The following is a 26,183-nucleotide window of genomic DNA, read 5'->3' on the forward strand; positions in this document are numbered from 1 at the left end:
TAAATTTAAACTAAATAAATTACACAACTATTTTTCAACCCTGGCAGTAATTTCACAATTTTCGTTGGCGAATATGTTAATAAAATGGGGTTGTTTTACTGAACAGGAGCAATCTAATTTAATTTAATATTAACTTGTGATTATGCTAACTTATGCAAAATATAGATGCTTACATACTTAGTTTTTTTTTTTTTTTGTCAATAATTAAATAAGCAGTCTTACGTTTCAACTTTGAAAATTCCCCATGTATTGCTCAACTAATGCGGAGCATTTCTACCAAGGAATTGATTTTATCCAATATATAATATATAATTTGTTAATTTTTTGAAGAAAAAGTAATTAAATAAATGGTTAGTGAAACAACTTCTATTATTTTTTTCTACAGTCGCGATTATTTTATAATCTAACATAAAATAACGTAGAGATTATGTACCCAATGTGAATTGCCGTCTAGCATGGATTATTTTTAGCTTGTAGCTCTGTATATCTAGTTTTTAACCAGCCGAAATTTATAGACGTTCCGAATGGATTCTACGAAAAAGCAACGCAAGTTTGGTAGATTTGACTAAGCAGCAGTTAGACAACAAGCGTATCTGTTCATCACATTTCGCAGATGATAATGTGATGAATACTAATAAAGCAGGTACGAGAAAACTTAAGACTTCTGCAACCCCAAAAGCATTTGTGTTATGTACAGTTCCAGAAGGCTCTCAAAACATAAATGAACATGTTACTCATGAAATCGATGAACCAATTGATGATAGTTTACTTGATGATACTTTATTAAATTCAGATTTGTCACAATTAGTTAATGGAGAGCCAAGATTGATCGATTTAAATGTTCGTTCAACTATACGCGCTTCTTCTTCGACAAATGCACGCGAAGTATAATTCAAGTATAATTAATAACAGCAAACTGTTCCAAAATCAAACTTCAACTCATGCTTATATGAATTCAAAACAAAAGTTAGAAGAAGAAGTCACTAACTTAAAAAAAACAATTACTTCAAATAGACGAAAACTGCAAGAAATCTGTAAAATTAGTACAAATAGCCGCTAAAGCTCAACTAAAAAACATAAATATAAAATCGTAAATTACCAAAAAGTTTTGAAAAGTAAAAACAAAAAAATCGTTAATTTAAGTAAAACAATCGAAAAAAATAATGAAACTTTAGATTTTATTGAACAATTTGAAAAATTAAATGAAAAACAATTAAACCTTTTTAAAATGCAGACTAATCATATCAAAAAACGTAAATGGACAGACAAGGAAAAACAATTTGCTTTACAGTTGTTTTATACATCTCCTAAAGCTTATTGTTTTTTACGTAAATAATAGAATTTTGCTCTCCCTTGCGTAACAAATATTAGGAAATGGGTTAATGAAATAGATTTAGCTACGGGAAAATCTGAAAATTTATCTAAATTGTTAAAAGCTGACGCGATGTCTTCAAAAGAACGCGAATGTGATTTAATGTGGGATGAGATGAGCATCAAAAAACGCTTAGATTACAATTCTAAAAAAGTTTATGTTGAGGGATTTACATATTTAGCTGAACACGGCCGAAGCGTGCAGGCGGGTAATCATGTTTTAGTTTTCATGTTTTCATGCAGTATAATTGGAGACAACCTGTCGCTTACTATGTTTCACATAACGCCGTTTGTGGTACTCAACTCAGTAAAATTATTTTGGATATTTTAGATTATGTAGAAGAAACCGGTTTTAAAGTAAAATCCATGGTTTGCGATGGGGGTTCTCCAAATCGAACTGCAGATAATACTTTAAAAATTAAGAAAGATAAACCTTACATTGAGCGATATGAACGTAAAATTTTCTTTAACTACGATGCTCCTCACCTACTTAAATGCCTCCGTAATAATTTTAGGCTTCATCAAATGACCATTGCGAGTAACAAAGTATCTTGGGACGTTTTAAAAGAATTGTACGCTAAAGAAGAAAATTGAATTTCTAAATCGGCACCTAAATTAACTATGAAACATCTCGAACGTAGTGCTTTGAAGTAATGAATGTTAGCTTAGCGGCTCAAATTTTCACTAACATAGTTTCATCTGCTATATTAACTGCTTCTTTTGTAACTAGGGACAAATTAAATAATCCACACAGTATAGCCACGGGTGATTTTATTAAAAAAGTTAATGATCTTTTCAATTGCTTAAACAATAGAAGCCCTAAAGACAAAAATCCTTTGCGCCGACCTTTATCCGATCACAATCCACAGGTTGTAGATTATTTAAAAAATAGTTTAGAGTGGATCAAAAGTACTTTAATATTGATGGGACATGCAAATCGCATTGACAACGTATAGTAGCTTTTTTTGTGAGAGTGCACATTTTTTATGAATTAAAATGGATTAATTGGCGTGCACGTGATGCAAAATGTCAAAAACGTGCTGTTGCTGGTGAGAAACCGAATGCCAAATTACAGAAATTAAGCCATCGATAAGCACAGTTCGAGTATATAAAAATAAATTTTTCAATCAAATTCTACAGTCATTTTTAGCAACAAATTTTATGTCTCGAAGATAATCAAAGTGCTTATTTGCTTATTGTGTCGTCTCAGCCAATTATTACTTTATACTTTATATTTTATTTTATTCACCGAGGAATTCTTATAAATTGTCGATAAACGGTAGTAATTTTTTAAATAGAATAAGCACTGGTTTTTATTTAAAATTATTTTTGTTTACAACTTTTAATCACTCATCAATATAAAATCATTTGTATTTAATTGCATGCACATAATAAATATTTTAACTCATTAATTAAATAATAGTATGTTTTGATTTTTCATATTCTTTTCTTTTCTTTAATTAATTAAATATTTGTAAATACCTTCATTAACAGCAGTTGCATGAGTGTTGATCGATAGTTGCATGAAATGTAAATAATTTATGCGTATCATCATCGCTATTCTTACACCTATGCTTTCCTTTTATCCTAACCTGTTCCTAATGGAAGAAAACTTAGCCACCTTCCTGATTTGTTTCCATCGAATAATATTAGTTTGATTGTTTTTAATTACATAAACAAACTAATATTAACTAAGAACAAGTATCCCGATTTATTATTTTTACGCACATTGTAGCGAAAATTAAATTCTAAGTATTACGTAAAAATTAAAGTATCACGATTTTTATAGTGCGTCATATATAATATTTATTTATTATTTACATCTAAGCTGCTATTATTTAATTTTATAACATTCATATAGCAAGGACATTGATATTCGGCTGAGTTGACCGCAAGCTTAAAATTTGAATGGCGCCGTGAAAGTTAGAGAGACAGCACGATAGAAATTGATGGCTGTCGCCATCTCGCGGAGCGTACCGAACTACCGCTTTCTGCCCCCTCGCCGCTATACGAACCGTTCTTCTATAGGAAGTCTATATTCGTTGCTTGTATGTTCTATACGTAATTCAAACTCGCGCAAAAAGCGCGAAAGGCGCCACCTCGAGGCGCCGAGTATCAGCGCTGCATACTCATATATAGCTCTATATATATATATATATATATATATATATATATATATATATATACATATAATACACTTATCGCATACGTATAGGTATAAGTATACAACACTGCGATTCCGCGGAAATAATCGCTATGTATATATATATATACACATCAGTGCGTAGACACCCACACAGTCAGTTTTCACCGTAGTTTCTAACCACATCGACGTCGCCGAGTGGATTGGAGTGGAGACTGTACCGTTCGCTAGTAGCCGCTCACACAGACAGACGCACGTACCGCTACTGCTGGTACTCGTTCTCTTCTCCGGTTGATCGACCCGAGTACTTACGATACTTACACTTACACCGGAGAGACGCGCAGACGAGGCGGACAGACAGGACAAGGGCACCATCTTCTTCGCGGTGTATACGTCGTGTGCATAGAGAGACGGACTCTGATAGCGGCGCAGGACGACGCGCGTGGGCGAGTGTCTCTCTCTCTCTTTCTTTCTCTTCATCGCAGTAAAATTATTATTCCCGAGGACGGTCCGCGCAATCACACACATAGTGCAGTGCGAGTAGTATACAGAGATAATTGGTGCTGAGGTTATGTCAACTGGAGCACTGCGGTGCAGCAGCCGTAGTTCCCGGGTCGCAGCCTAGCACACAATAACTACGAAGACGACATACGTCTTCCACTGCGCCGCCGGCGTCCGTATCGTCGTTGTTTCTCTGTGCGAAGGAGGAGGAAGTGTTTCGCGCGGAGACTCGGGGAAGGACTTTGTATGATTTTCCATGCTACGGAATGCAGCGGATGAAAGGGCAATCCAACAGTCAAGGTGAGTAGTAGTCTTGCCCTTTGTTAGATAGTTTTCCCTTGATTGCTATATATGGAAGCAGCTACTTAGTACTCTGAAGATTCAGTGAGAATTTTTCTGACTTGGAGCTGGAGTTATAGTTACAAGCAAGATATCATGGGACTGAGAGATGTAGCAATGTTTATATTGCTTATGTAAACAATAGAGTGAACAGCTGTTCAGGAAAACAACTTGACATTTTAGATAAGAATTGTCAAAAATTCTCATTGAATGCTACATTGTCTACCATTACTTACAGAGTGTACTTTTCTGTGTGCAGTGAGCAATGGTCCAAAGGAACATCAGCAGCCTGGCGATCACTCGACTGGGGAAGACATTGGCTTTGAGTCTTGGCGAGGCGGCAACAGCACTCAGCACCACTCTAGCTATCCCATTGGCAGCAGTGGCAATGACCACTATAGCCCGTATTACGCAGGCACCTCATTCCAGTATCAGACCTTTGGTGCTGGAGATGGCACCTGGTCCAATGGTACTGATCCTGTAACTTTTCTACCTGGTTATGGAGGACAGATGAGCCATGATGCCTATGGCATGGAAGGGGTATTTTCCACCAATGCAGGAGGTAGCTTTGGAAACTTTGGTCAGCCCACTTTCCCCAACTATTTTCATGGAAACGGTGACTTCAGTGCCTGGGGCACTCCTAATAGAAAGGCCAGATACGAGGACTATTACCAGCATCGCAGTGGGGACAGCTATGGCGCCTCTAGCATCGGGGATAACAAGGCAATAGAGCAGGGAGTTCAGGGGCTATCTATTGGCAGTAAGGTGAGTATTGGTTGGAAAGACTGAATGTAATAGTCATTATCACAATTGGTTCTCTTGAAGAAAACATTTTTCTATTCAACATTTCAAGCCCACTGAAACGTTTATATAAATCTATCTGCTACTAAGCTTTTTATCTCCAGAGAAAATAACTCATCCATTTTTTAAATACAGAGATACATCAATATTTCAGTCGAAAAAGTCGGAATGAAAATAGCACTGAAACAATGGGCTACAAAGTGCATGAAAATCAATACTTCCAGAATACCTAATACATTCCCAATAATGAGCGCCATGTTCTTTCAGGTTCAGAGGCAAGATCAGCCACCACCGCAGCAACAGCAACCGCAGCTACCACCTCCTCCACAGCAGCAGCAGCAGCAGGTTGCACCGGTGTCGAGCCAAACCGTCCCGGCCAAGCTCGAACCCAAGGAGCCGCGCAAGATAACATGGGCGAGCGTAGCGAGCCAACCGGCCAAGCCGGTGCCACCGCTCTCATCGACCCAGGGCACCAAGAAAAAGACGGGCATCGCTCCACCACCCATCATCCCGGGCAAGCACAACATGGACATCGGTACCTGGGGCGAAGGTAAGGCCTCGATGCCGCCGCCCAAGGCGCCACCGCCACCTTCGCCGCCGACAGTTCAGCCGGGCCTACCGTCACCCCAGCCAACCCCAGCTGCAGCAGCAGCTATGCAGAGGCAACAGCAGCAGCAGAGAGGACCACCGGCCACGGTTGGAGGAACACCGGTCGGCACCTGCTGGAACAGGCAACCCCAGAGCCCGCCCTCACCCTCGGCACAGTTGCAGATGCACCATCAGCAGTTCCCGCCGCAGCAGCCGCCTAATCAGAATGTACGCCACCAGTTGTACTGTAGAAATAATCAATCTTCAGTTCATTAGGCTTAGAAATTAATGTAACTTTGATCCTTACAACCTTAAATACTTCAGGAGTAATTTGCTTGTATAGTTACAAAAGCCATTGGTAGATGAAAAAGAAAATAATACTGGATTTACCCGTAACAATAAACGTTTCTTGCAGAATCAGCATCCACTGCAAAGCCAGCCTCAGCATCAGCATCAACAGCAGCAGCAACAGCAGCAGCAACAGCAGATGCAGCTCCAGACTTCTCAAAACATGTCACACCCGGTTCTAGACGAACTAAAGGTGAAGAACGACTACAATCCGGTGGAGTTTGACCAGACGGCGCCAGGTGCTCGGTTCTTCGTGATCAAGTCCTACTCAGAAGATGACATCCACAGATCGATAAAGTACGAGATCTGGTGCAGTACAGAGCATGGCAACAAGCGACTGGATCAAGCATACCGCGAGGCCTCACGTGACTCTGCGCCTCTTTATCTTTTCTTCTCGGTCAACGGCTCAGGACACTTTTGTGGTATGGCTCAGATGGTCTCCTCGGTCGACTACAAGAGCAATAGCTCGGTCTGGTCGCAGGACAAGTGGAAGGGCCAATTTCGCGTACGCTGGATCTATGTCAAAGACGTACCTAATGTCCAGTTACGCCACATCAAGCTTGAAAACAACGAGAACAAGCCAGTGACGAACTCGCGCGATGCCCAGGAGGTGCCGCACGCCAAGGGAGTGCAGGTTCTGCGCATTCTCCATAGCTATCGACACTCGACGAGTATTTTCGATGATTTTGGTCATTATGAAAGACGCCAAGCGGAGGAGGATCAGCGTAAGGGACCACCGCCAAACATGCAGCACATACCGCCATCTAACAACAGAGTCGGTGCCGGCAGGGGACCCCATCCAGGCGACATGCCGCCCAGGGACCATAATCATGGACCGCCCAGTCACCATCATCCGCATTATCAACGCAGAGTAAGTTCATCCTTTTTCTATCTTAAATATTCATGAAAAGATAAGTGTTAATGTTTTGGTTTTATTTACTCAAGGATCGAGATCACCGTGGTAGAGGAAGAGGAGGCTCACGTCAGTAGCAGCGACTGGTTGAGAAACTCGTTACTACATACGCTAGTATTCGACGAAAGGGAATGAGCTATACTATCTCTTCGCTTTTTCCGAGTAATGGACTACTTCAACTTGACGCCACAATCAGAAAAAGACCGGTCCTGACAAAGTCGCTACTGACGATGATGACAATGATAATAATTAGCGTCGCGCTGAGCCTTGCAAGTAATCCTGTATTTTATTTAAAAATAATTGCTAGATGGACCAGAAGCAGCAGCCGGAGGGTACCATTGAAAGATGATAAGAGTTTAATAGTGCGGTGGTGTCGTCATTATGTGCTTTGACTCTATTGCTAAATGGTGTTTATTAAAATGCAAACGATTTGAACTTGATTATAGATAAAAGAACAAAAAAAAATCGCAAAAAAAGATATATGTATATGAATAAATATAAATAAGTTAAAATGCATAACACAAGGCAAACAGGACACCGATTGATTAATTTACGAAGATAAGCGGAATGAAGAAAATCGCATAAGGGCGAACTGTAATACTACGACACGATGTGGACACTAACTCTTGTATGATGCTTGATGAACGTACTTTTGTTGAAAATGTTTGAAGAAATTATATATATAAGCGCAGCGAGCGATTATTGTAAAAGAGTGTCGTTTGACTTTATTATCAATTTATACTTTGAAACTTCTACGGACACGAGATTTGAAATAAACGAAGAAGAAAAATTAACGAATACAGAAATGTACACATATACACAAACGTAAACATAAATGACGGTGCCGGCGTATGAATAGAATGCAAGTATAGGTATATATTTAACGAGTATACCTAAATGGAAATGATTATTGTACTGAGAGTAATGTAAAACACAGAGAAACACATATTACTGAAGTATAAAATAAATTTATAAAAAAAGATAGAACACAGCAAAGCAAAGAAAACTACCAAGTCGTGTTATCTGTACTTCTGCGAGGCGATCGATGATGATGATAATAACAATGATGGTGATTGATTATAATCATTGTAACTTTTTGTGAACAAACCTCACGCGACACAATTCTTATTGTTAACGATATCTGTTATTATTTTTCTCTTAAAACTGTGTAGAAAAATGTAACTTCTTAAGCAAGTTTACGTTTTTAAAAAAGGGATTAAAAAAAGATGAAGTAAAAAGTAGTGAAGCTTTCCAGCGACGAATGATATCTTTTTATACTAAACTTGTGCGTCTCTGTCTCTCAGTCTCTTCCTCATGCTTCGCACGTTCGGAGCAGACTTTTACATGTTTTGATAATAAGTTTAAGAATTTCTTCAATTCTGCGCAAGCGATCAAGGTAACTTTTTGTGATTGTTCTTTTTTCTTTAATCTCCATACATCTCTAACAAAAAGGAAAGAAAGAAAAAATTCAAGCTAATGAAGATGAGAAAAAAAACGAAAATAAATGAGTGAATTATATCGTCGTTCCTAGCAGTTGTAAAGTTTTTTCGCGTTTGATAAATGACGAAAAACTAAAAAAAAACAATTACGTGAGTGACACGCTAGATACTATGTTGTTTAAAATTAAAAAGCTATTGTTTCTGAGGAAAAAATCTTCTGTATTTCGCCTTTATCTTACAATGTTTAGAGTAGAAAAATCGATGATAAATGTTAATTTTATTCGATTACTTGTAGCGGTTTCCCAGCATGTAGCAGTTTGATTGTTGATTGTAAAAAAAGTTGAAAAGAAAAGACGAGTGTGTGCACGAGAGGAGAGACTAACTCCGATGGCGAACAGCGGTGTGAAATTCCGTTGTGCCGTTTCTGATTTGCGTGAAATAAAGGAAAAATTCTTACGTTGACAGATTTATCTTATACAGTATATTCAAATTAACGTCATACTTTTGTCATTTCTTATTTGTTATGTTAAAGGTTATCCATACTGATTTTTTAATTATTTTTATAATTTCTACGAGCCTCTTGCTTGGCTGAAGTCTTTATAAGCGACACGTATTTAAGTAAAATTTTTAGCTTTTTTTCTAAAGGAGTCAAATTGAAAAGCCAAATTTCATATCGCACTCACGAGTTATTATGAAAGAAAAATAATACATTTTTCTGATAATATTATTTATTTTGTTTTTTTTTCTTCACTTTTACTTCAAATTTTGTTCAATCATTGTGAAATCGTGACTATAAAATTATTTGTATGTTTTCTTTACTTATTTAAAACAAGAAATTTTGTTAGAATTTCTGCACAAAACGAAACAATAGTATATTGTGTACCAAGGGCGTAAAGTGGGCTTTTTTAGGCCGAGTGTGGATTTTGCAGTACGAGTCAAGGCGAGGGCGTTTACGAGCCGCAGACGAGTACTGCAAAATCCACGAGGCCAAAAAGCCCACTTAGCCCTTGGTGCACACCATATTTTATGTAACGCGCGGACGTATTTTCGCGTTTTTTCGTACGTGTTAAGAGGGACTGATGTGACTATTTTTTGACACGGCAACCGTGCTCTTGTCTTGTTCAAACATTATATAAAATAAATAAATAATGCAAATTTATCAAAATCAACTTTTTTTTTAAAATTACAAAAAAAAATTTTGCGGGCAATAAAGACTTTTTAGCAGGCAATAAAGGCCATTATTGCCCGCTGTTTGAATATGCGGGCAATAAAGGTTTTTATTACCCGCTAAAATAACTTTTTTGCCCGCCGGTCAAAAAAGAGTCACTTTAGTCCCTATTAATAGGTACGAAAAACGCAAAAATCGTTCGCGTGTTACATAAAATCTTTTAGATTTATTCTGCGCGCACTAATCAATCATTTTATCAAACTAAACTTAAGTTATACTTATTAAGAAATATCAAAAATTTGTTTGACAATACCTGCCGATCGAAATTACATTGGGCATTAGTATACTTAATTGTTAATACACAAAAAGCTACTCAGGGTTGTATGCAAATTAAAAAACCGTTGTTTTACAATGTATAGTGGGTATGCAAACTGTAAATTTTATCATTCAAAGCAGGCAAATCTCTTTCAATGTATACTCGAGCATTACGAGAATCTCGTAACAAATCATAAACAATCCTTGGCCCCTGTAATCTCCTTAGCCTTTTCGACCCCGCAAACATGTTCCTCCTCTTTCTTCTGCTCTACGTCGACTTTTTCGCACGTTACCTGTCCCTCTTCAGCGTCGATCCAGCCCTTCTCCTTCAGATACTCCCTCACACCCCTTCTTAGCTCTTCGTTGAACTTCTGCGGATTTGCTCTCATGTACTTGTACACGAACGGCTCCGTTCCCGTGACTATGAACCAGTGTCCAAATACATTCAATCTACTCCCGATAGCAAAGTCCTCCGGGGTGTAGTACTCCTCAGTCCCAGGCTTGGGGACTCTAATCCAGCCCAGGAAGCATCCACCTTTTCTCCCGGAGTTTCTCAGCGCGAATTCGCATATGCGAATGGTACCGTCGGCCAGACTGTACTCCAGGACGAACTGGCGTCCTTCGTCCTCGCGACGAACTGCGTCCAAACACAGGCTGTAACGAAGTTTCTTCGGAAAGTTGTAGAGACGACGGATCAGGTCCTTCTTCGGTTCTTCGTCCGGATCCAATTTCGCTGTTGAAGGTTTTGGAGCATAATCGGACGGAGTCGACTCGTTGGGCAGAGGAATACGAGGTGGCTGATTAAACCGAAGCATCGAGGAGTAATAACGACGAGTGAAAGGGTCGCAGCCGTGCAGCAGAAATTTACGGCCGAAGATGAAGACGGTCTCGCCCACCTGTTGAGTCGTTGGCGATAAGCCATTAATTTGTTTGCTTCGATTTTGGTGAGCGTGTGTAAGTAATAAATATATGTAGGGGAATCGATATGATTCTGACTTGTGGCTAGGCGTGGCTGACCACACTGGGAATATATCTACTGATGTTTACAAGTTTTCCCTTCGGATATAGAGTTTGATACTCGGAGATGTATTTATTACATTTAAGACTATAATCTGAATATATCGTCAGATCAAGTCCGTTTATCATCAAATTTTAAAATAAAAAAAACGCCTACACACCTTCAAATCGCACGGCGAGTAAAACTCTCTGATCTCCTCATCGCTCTTTTCCAGATACGCACTCGGATAGTTGGTCGGAAGGACTTTCCAGTTCTTCGGCACCTTCGTCCTCTTCAACAGCAGACAGCCTCTCTCACTGTCTTTTCCATCATTCGGTCTTCTGACCTCGCAAACGGCAATGGTATCATCAGCCAGGAAGTACCTCAGTTTGAAGATGTCGTCGTTCCAGCTGGCGTCGAACGAAAGAATCATGCCGTCGTACTCGAGGAATCGGTAACGTCTGCCATCGGCTAGAGATCGGCTGATATCTTTGGTGCTGTTGAGGGCAGATTGTTGCTCTTGAAGAAAACGGTTTTGAAGGTAGGGATCCGGGGGAACGTCTTCCGGATCGGAAACGTCGATGCCCTGGCTCATCAGGAACTCGCGGGTGAAGGCATCGCAGTCGTAGATGCGGTAAACCACGCCGTAAATTGCTGGAATGTTTATTTGTATGAAAACTATACCATGAGATTTCTTTGATTTGTCACCGCGAAAATCAACAATCAAATTCCTGTAAAATTTACTGATATTCATTCCAACATTAAAGTCCTTCCAATGGTAGCATCTGCCCTCGGGGTCCTGCCACTTAGGAACCTTATCTCTTCTAATGAGTTTCCCTTGTTTGAAACCAGCGTTTTCCAGCTTTGGCTCCGTCACGGTCATCGTGTCATCCTCCAGATAATAAACGATTTTGACTCGTCTGACTCTCCACTGTTCAGCCGGGGAGCCGAAGATACCCTGGCGGGAGTAGGCATCGAAGCTCAGACACTTGCGAGAGAACAGGGCGTAATGAGGGACGAAACGCTGGTGCTCGTAATGGTTGAATGGCTTGCGACGACCGTAGGTCAGCGATGGATCGAACCTTTTTATGAGAAATTCAAAATTTTTTTTTATGTAATGGAGTTTAAAAGTTTGCCTTACTAACTTATTTTATAATACTTTATTAATGTTATAAAATAACGAAAAGCACATAAGATAGTATATGCCAGCAAAATAAAAGAAAAGAAACAATTTTTATACAGCTTTATTGCTAAAAGAAGATAAGAAGTCTAAGAATAATACCTCACAAGCTATTTTAAGGTAGACTACACTGGACAAATAAATATTCAACGATAAGATAAAACCCCTATTTTGCTATCGTTTACACAACGCGCGACAAAAGAAAATCCAATCGATCCTGCACACATCTAATTAACACACTCCGTTAGGTACACACACACAGTGTGTAATAATACACGTGCTTGCATTCGGAAGGGCACGTGTAGCGCGACCTTGACCCTCCAGTAATCACACGCGGTGTAACCCTTGCGCGATATTCCATTAGAGCTCGGCTCAACGCAGCATCCGGCGTATAGAATAAACGTAGGCAGACACAGCACGGTTTTCGAAAAAGTTGAAATTGGCACGATTTTATTATTCAAAATGTGGTTTTACAAAAATTATGCGATACAATTTGTATTGTTTCCTTTTATTCCACTCTTCTCGTTCTTCCTTTTTCAACAAAATATATACTTATATACTCGTATGAGCTTCATCTCGTGTATATTGATCTATTATGTTATTATATCAAAATAAACGACATATTATGCACTTCTGCTCTCGTGTATGTACTTATAGCTGCTGTGTATGTAATAAAAATATCGATGTGTGTTCATTAAAATGTTATACATCATCGTGGCTCCGTATGGCGTGTGTGTATTTAAAAAAATATATGTGTGGTACATATTTTGATTCGAAAGTCTGAGACTAATTTTTAGACACTGACACTGGTTGTTTGTTTTATTCTATCTTTGAGCGTTTGTCTTCGTCTAGAGAGCGAATAGTAGATAGAATTACAATATTTATCAATGCACTGACGCAGTGTATTACTTCTGTGTTATTTTAAGTTCCACATAAATGTCTCACACGTAGGTAGGACTGCACACACATTTACATCGCTATTTTTTGTATTTTATAAGTAATTCATCATATTATTCTTTTCAACTGCTTATAATTTCGAAACTAGTTATTCGTACGCTTGAGATTTTATCTAATACTGCTGTGTAATTATATAATAACTGTGTACCTCTGTAACATTTTTTTTTTTAAGATAATGTAGAGAACATTTCAGTGTAGTCTACCGTTTCTGTTCTTCGCGTAACTTCATCGTTTACTTACTCGACGTCATGCTTAGTGCTGCTTGAAAAATCGTTCGGGTCGTGGCCATCGTGTATCACACGAAATCCATTCATGAATTTCAGTTTCTGCTTCAGCTTGTTATCTTTGGACTGACCGTAATATGTAACCATTACAAATAACACCTCGATTTTTATTACATCTTTACGCGGTATGCGTTGTAATTCAAAGTTCCAAATTACCCTACTAATTAAACAAGTATTAGGTATATCTGTCTGACCTAAGCATTACTCGAGTCACTTAATCACGCACTGACTCGGCTCACTCGATCTCACGGGGTTATGTCGTTATCTTATAGAAAAAGTATAAGTACTGCAGCCTCTGGTACTTTGAATTACAACTAAATCTCTACATACCATAGACTCAGAGCCGGAGAAACTGAATCCGGGCAACAGTGGCAGACTCTCCATGACTGTCCTTTCCTCTCAAATCCAAAATCAGATACTTGTATCAGAAATAACACATCACGACTTCAAATGAAAGCACTTTATTTTAAAAAATAATATATCTCATCGTTGAATCGCTCTTAGGTTTAGAGTCGTTAGTATATCAATCAAGCAACGCTTGTTTCAATTCACGTCGGCTCATTATCACTCGCACCATATCATCTCTATAGCAACGGGCGTTTCTCTCTCTCTCTCTCTCTCTCTCTCTCTCTCTCTCTCTCTCTCTCTCTCTCTCTCTCTCTCTCTCTCTCTCTCTCTCTCTCTTTCTCACTCACTCATACTCACAATCGATTCCCGAAAAACCAATCTCCCTTATCCCCTCCCATCTTGTACTTACGCGCAAGAGAGAAGCTACGGACACGCGCGCGCGTTGTTATGACAGCGCGACATAACAGCAACAACAGTTAATTTTACAGTAAACGTTATATAATAATTAGTTAATAATATAACGGTGTACAGCCGGGTAGATGCATCGTTTATTGACACTGACTTTGTTTAGTTTTCTCATTTTAGAGCGTAATTTGTATAGGTGTATATGAGTATGCATACTTTCATACGGTGCTTGTGTAGAAAAAATATCGGGAAATCAGCATTGTATTTCATCTATTTACACACGTCTATGCTATATAAATAGAAATGATAAAACTTAAACTAAGAGGAAATTTTATATATATATATATATATATATATATATATATATATATATATATATATATATATATATATAAGTATATAAAGTCGTATATCGCATCGTAACTTTAAGTTTGACTAAATCGTCTATCCTCCTCTGTCAATGTAAATTATAAACTATTGATTATAAGCTCGTCTTCAACACACACACACACACACACACACACACACACACACACACGCGCGCGCGCGCGCCCACGCACACACACACTTAAGTCACGTTTGATTTATTAATTTTAAGTTTTTTTTGTTCACACTTATATAACTATTGTAATACTTTTTCCCTCGTAAATTATTAATCTGGTATCTCAATAACTAATAATTTATACTTCGACAGAGACAGATCTGGTACTCAGCACCAGCTCAATGAATCAAACTATGCATTACGTAGTATTCACGTCGAAAAATTCAGTTGTCTAACTATGAAGCATATTCTTCGATCAACTACTTGCTTCTGGTAATCGCTATATTAACAGCTCTTTGCTAATTTTATTTTTCTTGACGACCATATTAACATAAGACATTATCTTGCATAAGCAGAGAGACGGCAAGATCGTATACCACTTAGAACGAGCTCGCACTGCCAAGTAGAAAAAGAAGAATAATAAATTGGATTGATGATCGTAGTAGGTATAGCTTAGATTTTATGCAAATTAGGCAGGTAACCTTAGACATATCAATTAAACGTACTTTATATGTATATCGTTACAAGTTTTGCGTGTCGTATAAAAAAGTGTAAAAATAAACCTTATAGAAATTCATCACACTTCAACACCGCGCGCATCATCCTATTGTAATCTCGCATTCTTTCCATCACAGAAGAATTTACAGATGAACCAAAGTACGTATGTGTAAAAAATACCTTACATGGAATAATGCAGAAAACGTACATATACATATATGTTGTATGTTTCGCAAATTGTACTCTAATTTCGTGTCTGAAGCAGTGCCTCTGTAGTAACTTCTCTGACAACCAGTGCAGTATAGGAAAGAAAACTTAAAATCACTAAACCTATTTTGCCAACCAGCTGTGCTAATAAAAAGTGTAATATATTACGAGTAAATAAATAGATGAAATAGAACGAAAAAATTCGGAGTTATAAGAAAAGCAAACAAGATACTAAACTAAAAAAAGGTCGTTCGTACGGCCTGATCGTCAATAAGCGGATGCACCTAGCCCGCCCTTCGCTTTTGCTATCGCGATAACGCATACGAAAACTGCATGTCAACGTCATCGTTAGTTTTTTTCTCTCGTTTTCTTCTTTATTGTAGTCGTAGTTATCTCCTACTGCTTCTGTGTAGTATGTGCTCCTTTTTTCAATAATCAATTATTATTCTTATCCTTCGGATATTGACAACAGTAGTGTATATTTGTATTTTGTGTGTGTGTGTGTGTGTGTGTGTGTGTTTGCGCGCATACCAATTTCAACGATAAGTATGTCTTCCTTCAAAGTCAAAATCGGCAAGCCTCGACGGTTCTCCTTCAAACAATCAAACGAAAAATTCAACCGCCAAGTGCACAGCCACAAGTAGTTGCGAAGCGCATACGTGTAACAAGTGTGTGCTGCTGTGTAAACGATACATAATATAGTGTGTGTGTGTGTGTGTGTGTGTGTGTGTGTGTGTGTGTAATACAATCGAGCGAATGTGTTTTTGGCTCAGACGTCGATGAAGTGTCGGAAGACGAACATGCAGCCGGCGGAAAGAGCCCCGGCGATCGGCACAGTTATGAGCCAGGCGAAGGCGATGTTCCGGAAGAGGCTCCAGCTGACGCCTTTGCCACCTTGGGAGGCCCAGCCAACGCAGACGACCGAGCCGACCTTGCAGTGGGTCGTCGAGACCGGCAGCCCTGCTTTGCTGGCCAGCAGCACCGTCACTGCCGCTCCAACCTGCTCTCACAAGATTCAAACATGAAGAATTATTTTCTGGCGAGGAATCTGAGTTTACTAGTCTGACTATAATCGCTCATCTCCACTCGTTCGTGATCTTTCATCTCAATACAACCCACCTCTATCGTGAATCCCGTGGTGGGCGTGATCTTGGCGAGATCCTGTCCCAGCGTCTCGATGACCCTGCGTCCCCAGATCCACAACCCCGTCGATATGCCCAGACCACCATACAAGAGAATCAACAACGGTGTCTCGGCCTCCTGCTTGGCCGAGCCTTCGGCGTAGATGGCCCAGAGGGCAATGAGCGGCCCGATGGCGTTGCTGACGTCGTTGCCGCCGTGAGCGAAGCTGCCGAAGGCCGCCGTCAGGACTTGAAGGAAGGCGAACAGCTTCGATACGTCGGGGTGCTCCGAATCCAGCACCGCGTCCTCGTCCAGGGCGTGCCCTCCAGACGCCTCCGCGTCACCGCCTGCGGCTGATAGGAGCAGCGGACTCGCGCTGTTGTTGCCGCGGAGCTGACCCTTCGATGGCTCTTCAAGGCCTCTGGAAAAGGAATTTTTTCCGATTTGAGATCTGTTTTTTTTAAAGGCGAATTTTACTGTTTGCGGAGACTATACATGGATATGCTACTGTGGCAATAGATATAAACTTCGAAACGAGAGCTATTGCAAATCTGGAGAAATTCATCTTTGGTACACTGCTCGTGTCTCGAGTTTTGCTGACCTAGAATCTAGAATGATCGATTCGGCCAGTAAAAAAATATCACCATTGTGCGAGATTACGTCAGTGTTTTATCAGTTTTTACTGCAGAGGACGCGTGCGCCAGCCAAGAAAAAAATACACTCTTACATTCAACAGAGAAAACTAATAATCTAGATCTATTTATGGACTGGAGTAGTTCTCTATTCAGGAATAGGCATACAGAGGAAGGTAAGGAGCAAACAAAATTGTTCTACATTTCACTGGTAATTTAAAGTGGCCCCGGATAAGATCAGTACTTCGCGAACACACAGTCAATAAGTGAAGCGACAATTTTCTCGAAAGACACGTGGATAATTTTTTTTTATTTCTCAGACTGTTGAAAAATTCTCAATGAGCTTATTTCAACCTTGGCCTTGATCATAAAGATATACACTCGCTTACGAAAGTATGCCGAGTAGATTCCACTTTACAGCAGCACTAAACTAGCAAAGTAAGGAACGTAAAACATCTAGTATATTCAAATTTTATGCGCGGAAACGCGATGGAAAGCTGCATTATACAAGATAATATGCTACTGTCTACTAAAAGTTTACTGGGAATTGGGGGGAACGAAAGTCTAATTAAATGGGTGCACAGAAAAGAAAAGGAGCATAATAAGTACTCTACAACGTCAATAAATAAATCTCAAGTTACAATGACGTGGTCCAGTGGTTTTCCTAAAAAGAGAAAACCGTCGATTCTCACCTGGGCGGCTCGCCACCGGGTTGAGCCCGTTGCGATATGACCGAGAGAGCAGTGGTCTCCTTATTGTCGGCTGCTGCATCGATGTCGGCCAGACGTCCGTTGTTCGCCTGGCTGTGCGACAGGATAATGCGTTTGCGCTGCCAGGGCACCACGATCAGGTAGACCACGCCCGCGGAGACGATGCCGACAACCAGGGCCGCCGTTACGCTGCCCCACCATGGGACTTTGTCCAGCATCAGCACTATTGGATGTTTTTATTCGTTCAGTGTTAAAACGATTTAATTGGACGTTCAAGCGCTATTCTATTTGTCTACCGTGTAACACGAAGATTTACAAAGACAATTATGGTTACACTAAATTCTAATGGACGTCAGACCGCCGGAGAAGCGCAATTATTCGATATTTGTGTCTACAATACTTCTAGGCATTCCGGCTACGGATCTCTATGAAAAAACTGGATACAACTGGATTGCACAACACAAAAGCTTCTCGGAACAATAAATACTCCTGCATCTAATCACAGGATACGGTGAAATGTTGGTCACTACATCGGAATAACTATATAAAATATCTAAGAACTTTAGAAAGGTAAACTCACGCTTCGGCCCATCGTGCGCTATGGACAACACGTTGACGGCGATGGTGAGACTGTAAGCCAAAGGCAGCATTTTGAGGCCCTGCTCGAGGGGTTTGGTAGAGCGCAGTATGGACTTTCTTATCAGCCAGAAAATCGACGAGGACACAAGGCCGCTTAGTATCGGACTGGCGAACCACGAGGCCGCTATGTTCAGGAGGGCCATCCATCTCACCTGGTTTCCGGAGGACAGATGCAAAAGTGCGTTAAGGACAAGTTGTCGTCGTCGTCAAAGAGACTCGAATCGCTCGAAAAGAAATGGAATAAGAAACTCACTCCCGCGGTGCCCCTGCAGACGAGAGAGAAGCCGACGGTCGCCCCGACGATGGAGTGGGTACCGGAGATGGGCAACTTGAGAGCAGTGGCCAGCATCAGCCAGATGGCCGAGCCAGTGAGGCTCGCCAACGCGCCGAACATCAGCTCCTTCTCGTGGCCTTCGTACAGCGAGACGTCCAGGATTCCTTTCCTCATCGTGTCGGAGACCTGCGAAGATTTCGAAATACGCGTGTCAAAACGAGAGGCACTCAAAGGAGCCGCATCGACGGGAAAATCGTACCTTGTATCCGATGAGGACGGCGCCGGCGACCTCGAAGAAAGTGGCGAGGATGCAAGCCTGGACGATTGTGAGGACACCGGCCCCGACACTGGTGCCGAAGCTGTTGGCCACATCGTTCGCGCCTATGCCGAAGGCCAGGACGAACGCCACGATGAAGCCCACGACCACCAGCCAGACGAGATTGGTGTCGTACGGCACCGCAGTCATGATGCCGACACTCTTTCCGTCTCAATGGAAGATCGCTTATTCTCTCCTCGCACAGCAGCAGCAGCAGCAGCGGTATAGCACCTCCTCCTCCTCCTCTTGTATCTCAGGCTATAATGTACAGGAAAAACGATGCCTCGTCGACGAGCGCGCTAAGTACACGTATACACATGGATCTAGCACTCGAGCCCTCGCGGTTTGTCTCACTCTTGCATCAGGTCGGACTCGAGCCTTTGTACATGTAGGGGTAGAGGTAGTAGCTTTGTGTGTGTGTGTATGTGTGTGTGTGTGTGTGTGTGTGTGTGTGTATGTATGTGTGAGAGACGTCGAAAAATAGAGCTGAGAGGGGGAGAGAGGTAGAAGGTGTATGCGTGTGTGTATTATTGACAGCCGGCCGGACTGGCCGCCGGGAGGACGAGACGAGGCTCCAGCCGGCGGACTACAAGGTGCTGCTCACGCGGCTGATGACTGCTGCTGCTGCTGCTACTCGTCCTCAGGAGACGAGACGACGATTTTAGAGGCTCCGATAGAGCCGATATTCGTGGTTTCCGCATCTGTGGGAGAATTGACGGAATTAATGCGCTAATTGCCGTGGCACAATTGAGCCGGCCAGTTACGTCTGCCGCGCATTCGCGGATTGACGAGAGGTGAGCTCATCTACAGCGATGAATTATTTAGATGTTTGTGGAGCGCGACGACGCGTGGGCTTAATTGGGAGACGCGCCTCTTTGTGCGGAAAATTGAGTCTATCCGTGCCGTGACATTGGCGCGGCTGCGGGATGCGGAGAAATCGTTAATTACGGCCGGTCGATCGTGAAACCATTTTTCCCTCGGTACGCTCGGAAAATTGAAATTTCGAACTTCCGCCGCGTCACGATCGGACCATTCGTCATCGCGAGCAGTTTACTCTGTTATATATACCTATAGCATAGAAGGAAGGAATGAGGCTCCCGCGCCGATACCTGCGAAATTGGCTATCGATTCTGTATACGTTCTACTCCGCACTGCTCGATTTATGCCACCGCGGAGAGAGGCGCGACTAGCGCGATGACTCAAAAGTGTAAGGTATACGCACTGAAAAAAAACACAGTCGTATCTGCTGTAAAGTCCGGTAGTTTTAACCGTTCTGCCACCGTAACGACTGTTCAGTAAGAAGAACGGTGTGCCACTGGTAGTTTTGGCGAGTCGCGACTCGTAAAATTGGTCGCTTACGCGGGACACCAGCAAAAACGACCAAACTGATTCTTTAAAACTGCTGAACTCTTCGTACAATGACGGATTACTGGTGCGAGTTCAGTTAACATGGCTGTGTTTTTCTTTTCAGTGTGATTCTAGACCTTGACACTCGCACCAGCAGTTCAGCAAGCATATGACTCAACCTTCACTTGCTTGTAATTTCGTCGCATTGCATATATTCGCACGTCGCCTCCCCTAAAAGATCGACCCCTTTGACAGGGAGTACACAAGAGTCTGCCCCCGGCAATTCGAAAGCTGATCGAGTTAGACTAGGGCGTTGTGCGTATGTGTAACTATTTATCAAATCTCTTTCGGGTTTTCGGATTGTTCAGTCGATCGGGCGTGTGATCGACTGCACAGCACGCGATACGATGAGCCTTTTCTTTTGCACAAGTACACGTACACGAATGGGTGTCATGCTCCAGATTGAGCTCCTCCAGCTCTCTCGGAGGAATTTAAAAATCAATCGTCTACACTCGACGCGGCTCTGTTTATGTATAGACGTACGCGCAGCGAAAGGGTTAATTAGCTGCTTGTCACCTCCGTGCGCGGGGCTATTTAATTGAAAGTTGCGCCCCGCCGAAGCTGCGATTGCGTAAACGCGTCAGCTCGCTGCGATTGCGAAATGCCTCACTCGCGATTATTCGCGTTATATTGGACGAAAGTTTAATCGATGCGTTAATCCGACGTATACGTACGGTGAAATACGAATAAATCGTCTCGGGCATAAGCCTTGGCCAAACGCTTCGAAATCCCGATCGATTCGCCGCACTTCGGCAGAAGCCAGCACCTGCGATCCGACTCACGGCGCACACGTGTTCGACCTCGCGATAAACACAATCATCCGCGAACTAACTTCGACCCCCCGCGATATAGAAGCTAATAACTCGTCCGCGGAAGCAATAAGAAGCTCGAGTGATCACCCACGGCATGTGTGTAAGTATATAAGCTCGTCGCCGCAGTGCAGCGAACAATCGTCGCGCACAACGTGTCCGCCACCTCCTTCTTCGTTCCTTCCCCGCGCCGCGTCGCCCTCCTCGATCGATCCGCGCGTGTTATACCCACACCTGTATATATATATATATATATATATATATATATATATATAGGAACAACGAGCCACGATCCGTATGCTCGAGGCGTGTGTACTTGTACCCGATCGTCGCCGAAAGCAAGAAACGAGCGTTAATCCGCCGAGCCGGTGATATAGTGTGCGCGCATGTACGTCTGGATTATCGCAGGGCAAATGGGGCGGAGAGAGAAAGAGGAAGTTTGCTGGCCGATCGATAGCTGCGCGCGGAGAGTTGCAGCTGATGTGCATGCACATGACATTTTTACATTTTCAGCCTATACTTGCGGCACTCTCGCTTCTGTCGATCGCTCAAATACACGAATGCACACGCACGCGTTGTGTCTATTTTTCGCGAAGAAGATGTATATATTGTAAAGCAGAGTAGAGAAGAGCCAGAGGCTGTCGTACCTTGACATCCGCCGAAAAATCCACGCGATTCTCTACGCTCCGATGCCGCAGCCCTCGCCGTCCATCAATATCGCAGGGCTTATCTTCTCGCGTCGCACTTTTTTCTACGAGAAAATCCTGTTCCAATGGATGCCTCGACTGTTCCCGGACACACTGCTCTCTCTCACACTCTCTCTCTCTCTCTCTCTCTCTCTCTCTCTCTCTCTCTCTCTAGTACACCGGCGCAGTCTCGAGTGGAAAACGTGGTTCAGTCAAAAGGTGCGGAGAGAGAGAGAGAGAGAGAGAGAGAGAGAGAGAGAGAGAGAGAGAGAGAGAGAAAACGCGAGCGAACGGAAGCCGGAGCCGCGCGCAGACGCAGCTGCGGGGCTGCACGGAGCGAACACGTGAACGCATGCCGCCGGTCAAGGGGGTGCGCGCGCGCGCAGAATTCCGAGGGGATATAGGGGCGAGAGGGAGAGATTCGCTGGATCGAAATGTGCCTGCGGTTGAGCTGGCTTTTTCGCTGGGATTTTTTCGGGACTTGTTGGTCCTGCTACTGTCTTTTTTTGTTCGTTTCGAGAGCGTGGACGGTTTTTTGATTGTAGAGGAAAGCTTTATAAATGTTGTAAGTATATTGCACTGCACACGCGCGTAAGAAACTTTTTCAGCGAGTTCAAGAGCCACTACATCAGAGAGGGTGCAGTAATTTTTACCCCCTCGAAGTTTAACGCGTTTTTAAAACGCTCCCGAGAAGTCGCTGCGACCCTTGAATTTGAGCTTCGCAGACGAAAGAAATGCAGAGTATTTATATTATACTTTGGAATCGTAAAATGCAAAATACCCGCTATAAATTTGTAATTGCGCGCACACTCTCTGGCGAATTGTTCATGCTTATTCTCATAGCACATGTATCCGGCGCGCGTATAAATAGAACATAAATTCGCAAAGTTTTCCCACGTATATTTTTGATTTCCCGGAATGATATACATTCGCGCCGAAACAACCGACGTCATTGCAGAAAGAAAAACTTTTTGGAAGCCTGCGTGTAATTAAACTTTTTCTCGCCCACGCATCGTATATAGATTCATGAAAAGAACTGGTGTCCGTGCGCGGAATAACGAGGAGTACAGCCGAAAATATTCTGTTTTTTTTTTAATTGGAGCTCACGACCAATCGCGTTCGGGTCTGTGAGAAATATTTTCGAGGCGGTCATATATTTTTATCTCCGTTCGCGGGATTCGATGTGAAGCCGTAGGCTTTCATTCGAAGAAGAGGCGATTCGTCGCTTCAAATTTACAGAATAGCTAAATTTAGACTTCTTGCATGCTTACGCGTTCGGATCTCTCTCGACAATTGGGAGTGTTACACACTGTGAAAAATAAATATACTCAGTGCGAATTCGCCGATTACTTCCAATCGTATTGTAAATCTATATACGGACTCATCTCAATCGATGCACGTGTAGTTTTATGCACACATGCGAGTTTGTTTCAGCCAGCAACTTTCGACAAGCGGAATAACTTGCAAATGAACAACGTTGCAGGGCGCAACGCATGGTGTATTATAATCACGCGCCGTGTTCCGTTAATCCTTGACCCCGATCCGATTATTAAACTTATACCATATGTATTATGATATTACCGAGATTATCCGAGCTCATTATTCTGCTCTTATTGTTAGTTGAAACTATGTAGCAGCAGATATTAATGTGCTCGAATTCGAAAAACAAAAAAATCGAATTCGTCAAAACTTGTACCTCTCGCATAGTTCGCATATGAAAAACGACATATTATATACAACATTTCCGTATAGGTACATTTTTATGTGACGGAGAGCAACGGGGAGCAGCCGCAAAGGCATTATTCCGTCATTGAATCCGCCGTGAGCGCGCGCGTGTGCAGCTGGACCGCTTTGATGTGTCACGGCTTTATGTGTGTGCGCGCACGTGTTATATATATTCGCATTGTTTAATCATCGCGGTCACGCTCCGTTTTGCAACTATAAAAGCTCTGCGCAATTGCGTAATTTTATTTTTCGAATCCACGCGCCAGTATATCCAGTATACTGTTTTCTCGTATTGTATAACATAAAGGATCGAGGTGCGGGCTTGTTTGCTACGTGGAATTTCGTTGATTACGCGTCGACGAGTCTTTTTGTTTTAAAATTTGAGATTGAGAGCGAAATGAAATGAATCTTTTGTGCAGCGTTTGGTGTTGCAAAAAATATCGCAACCCGGGAAGAATAGTCGATCTCCGCGTCAAATTATACCTATTATTCTCGTATCCTCGTTATTATTTGGCGAATAATGAGAAAGAAACGACGTTCGTGCGATCGAGCGTTTATAATTAGAATTTTTATTAAGGGTTGATTGCTCAACTCATCGCTGTATTGCCTTCTTAACGCAAATGATCGATTAAATATATAAACACGCGATAGAAAAATAATAAATTATGACCTGCGCATGACAACGTGATTTATATGGTTTAATAAATGGTCAAACGCACGTACGTAGAAAATCACGCGATGCGTCTAATTATCCATTCGAAATGTTTTATCCTTAGGACCTGAATTCGATATGCGACATTGCTCTTCGAATCGAATGTGCAAATCGTCGAGAATTCGGCTGATAATAGATTATTTACACGCGATGGAATTCAAGTATTAGGACTTTTTGTTGAACATTTCGCACACTTCATTTGAATAAAGATGTATGCGAATTCTTTTAGAGCCGTTCCTGCACGCACATGAGCGTCGAGTGAATTTAAAAACACAATATGCTATATATATACCATAAGTTCAATGGAATTAGTTTTAAGATTAAACATATTGACTAATGCAACGAACTGCGAGTTATGAGTAAATTTGAACTAGAGTCACAAAGTGTATGTTTTATTTGCTTAGGCGCAAAAAGCGGTCAACAAAAAAAAAACGCGTGACATAAACATAAAAATAATCAATACATAAAATAAAATAGTTAATATTTTGGGATAAATGTAGTCATAGTCTTCGAGTAATAATCTATAATGTTTAAAAATAGTATTGATACACAGAAAAACGTATAATTGATTAAGAATTGTTACTGCGAAATTATATACTCTTGCGAAAAAATAGCAAATTAATATACGTTTAAAAATTTTCAAGTCACCCTGTTACATCATACCCACCCTAAATTTCACCGGAAAACACACATGTATACGACCCAATCGGTAACCCCAAAACTATACTAGCTTTATCTTTTCTCAAGTGATACAGTGTGCTAAATTCCATAAGACATCTGATATACTGATTCAGTTCTATATCGGAATGCCCACAGTTGCTGGGACGTATCGATTTTTTAAACTTGTTTTTCCGCGAAAAATTGTCGGCGAAAAACTAACTGCAGGCTGCCGCATGCGCCGAGCTTTTCGCGCAAGCTCTCCGCCGACCAGTTATGTCACCCCTCGACTTTGGCTCATTTTTATCTGACGTTTTCTTCTATATTGGCCTCTAGCGTATCAGCTATTGCTTCGGATGAAAACAGGTTTTCATTTTCAAGCTCCAATTCAAGCTCTGTAGCTTGTGATTCTATAATCAGCTCGAAGCAATAACATACCTACGTATGCATGGTGCATAAACAATTTTGCGAAATTCCATAAAACAAACGCAAATGAGAAAATTGCAATTTCGCATCATAATAAAAAACTTCACCGGTAAATCCATCCGCCACATTTCACCCAACCAAAAAAAGCTCACCCCTCGCCAACATACCGCACATGACGAAAGGCTTGATAAAAATCGCGCAAGTATGTCTCAGCCAGACCGACTCGTATACAGAAAAATGAATTCCAACATACCCCTGATATCGACATCTTGTAAGTACGGCAGGTTGACGTTGGTTTCTTGGTCGATCCCAGACAGAATCTCTTCAACACGGTTTATACTCCTACTAAACTACTATGCTCACAGGCAAATCGTAACCCACGAGTCTCTCTGTTTCTGCTCGAAAGCTCGTCTCGCTAGGACGCCACTTCGCCAACTGAGCTTTACTGGACGATATGGAGTCGGCCGCAGTTGCGCGGCTGCAGATTTATTGATCGTCGATGCTCGAGAGGAGGTGGAGGTTCGAGAGTGCCCGCGAGTATTTGGATTCAAGAGAGCTTTGAGCTTTTGCAAAGGAAGCTTTTGGAGGATTGGGATTTAGAGGGGATTGATTCCTTTTTTCCCTCTTTTTTGGTGATTGATTAGTGAAAAGAGCGGGTGAATAGCGTCGAAAGGATGTTAAATTTGAAATAACGTAAATACGATCGACAAAAGATGATAACGTCA

At 41.7% G+C, this 26,183-nt stretch overlaps 3 protein-coding genes and 1 long non-coding RNA gene across 6 annotated transcripts; 2 read left to right on the forward strand and 2 right to left on the reverse strand.

Moving 5' to 3' along the window:
• Nucleotides 1–3,654: 3,654 nt before the first annotated feature.
• Nucleotides 3,655–8,905, forward strand: LOC100118033 (YTH domain-containing family protein 3). Of its 2 annotated transcripts, none has more exons than XM_008210536.4 (5): nt 3,655–4,315; nt 4,593–5,119; nt 5,423–5,971; nt 6,159–6,962; nt 7,037–8,905. In XM_008210536.4, exons 1-5 carry the CDS (start codon nt 4,282–4,284, stop codon nt 7,079–7,081), a joined length of 1,959 nt encoding a protein of 652 aa, XP_008208758.1. In that variant the 5' UTR covers nt 3,655–4,281; the 3' UTR covers nt 7,082–8,905. The 2 variants fall into 2 exon arrangements, with proteins under 2 accessions (XP_008208758.1, XP_008208759.1); XM_008210537.4 differs by having other exon boundaries at nt 3,657–4,315; nt 4,614–5,119.
• Nucleotides 8,906–8,989: 84 nt separating this feature from the next.
• LOC100118000 (EF-hand domain-containing protein 1) lies at nt 8,990–14,441 on the reverse strand. Its single transcript, XM_008210534.4, has 5 exons — nt 13,675–14,441; nt 13,301–13,410; nt 11,668–12,005; nt 11,105–11,577; nt 8,990–10,822 (listed from the first exon to the last, which is right to left on the reverse strand). The coding sequence occupies exons 1-5, from the start codon at nt 13,726–13,728 to the stop codon at nt 10,118–10,120; spliced, it is 1,680 nt and encodes a 559-aa protein (XP_008208756.1). The 5' UTR covers nt 13,729–14,441; the 3' UTR covers nt 8,990–10,117.
• On the forward strand, nt 11,350–13,795 carry LOC116417155. The gene is made up of 2 exons (XR_004227428.1): nt 11,350–11,464; nt 11,776–13,795. It is a non-coding gene; the product is annotated as an uncharacterized LOC116417155 (long non-coding RNA).
• Nucleotides 14,442–15,120: 679 nt separating the features above from the next.
• Nucleotides 15,121–25,909, reverse strand: LOC100117964 (sodium-dependent phosphate transporter 2). Of its 2 annotated transcripts, none has more exons than XM_001602016.5 (7): nt 25,712–25,909; nt 18,980–19,737; nt 18,700–18,906; nt 18,388–18,598; nt 17,790–18,030; nt 16,463–16,886; nt 15,121–16,343 (listed from the first exon to the last, which is right to left on the reverse strand). In XM_001602016.5, the coding sequence occupies exons 2-7, from the start codon at nt 19,184–19,186 to the stop codon at nt 16,113–16,115; spliced, it is 1,521 nt and encodes a 506-aa protein (XP_001602066.1). In that variant the 5' UTR covers nt 19,187–19,737; nt 25,712–25,909; the 3' UTR covers nt 15,121–16,112. The 2 variants fall into 2 exon arrangements, with proteins under 2 accessions (XP_001602066.1, XP_008208754.1); XM_008210532.3 differs by lacking the exon at nt 25,712–25,909 and adding an exon at nt 21,900–22,090.
• Between the last annotated feature and the right edge of the window lie 274 nt (nt 25,910–26,183).

This window comes from Nasonia vitripennis, chromosome 4 (genome assembly GCF_009193385.2).
Source record: "Nasonia vitripennis strain AsymCx chromosome 4, Nvit_psr_1.1, whole genome shotgun sequence".
In the NCBI taxonomy this organism is placed as follows: Eukaryota; Metazoa; Arthropoda; class Insecta; order Hymenoptera; family Pteromalidae; genus Nasonia; species Nasonia vitripennis.

What these genes read in the sequence shown, in the direction of transcription:
- LOC100118033 (XM_008210536.4), top strand. Translation starts at nt 4,282, where the DNA reads ATGCAGCGGATGAAAGGGCAATCCAACAGTCAAG. An exon ending in AGCAGCCGCCTAATCAGAAT is followed by an intron (nt 5,972 to 6,158) that starts GTACGCCACCAG and finishes CGTTTCTTGCAG; the next exon opens with AATCAGCATCCACTGCAAAG. An exon ending in ATCCGCATTATCAACGCAGA is followed by an intron (nt 6,963 to 7,036) that starts GTAAGTTCATCC and finishes TATTTACTCAAG; the next exon opens with GATCGAGATCACCGTGGTAG.
- LOC100118000 (XM_008210534.4), bottom strand. Translation starts at nt 13,728, where the DNA reads ATGGAGAGTCTGCCACTGTTGCCCGGATTCAGTTTCTCCGGCTCTGAG. An exon ending in TCTCCGGCTCTGAGTCTATG is followed by an intron (nt 13,411 to 13,674) that starts GTATGTAGAGAT and finishes TATTACGGTCAG; the next exon opens with TCCAAAGATAACAAGCTGAA. An exon ending in ACTCGCCGTGCGATTTGAAG is followed by an intron (nt 10,823 to 11,104) that starts GTGTGTAGGCGT and finishes ACGACTCAACAG; the next exon opens with GTGGGCGAGACCGTCTTCAT.
- LOC100117964 (XM_001602016.5), bottom strand. Translation starts at nt 19,186, where the DNA reads ATGACTGCGGTGCCGTACGACACCAATCTCGTCTGGCTGGTGGTCGTG. An exon ending in CCGTCCTCATCGGATACAAG is followed by an intron (nt 18,907 to 18,979) that starts GTACGATTTTCC and finishes AAATCTTCGCAG; the next exon opens with GTCTCCGACACGATGAGGAA. An exon ending in CCACGGGATTCACGATAGAG is followed by an intron (nt 16,344 to 16,462) that starts GTGGGTTGTATT and finishes TTGTGAGAGCAG; the next exon opens with GTTGGAGCGGCAGTGACGGT.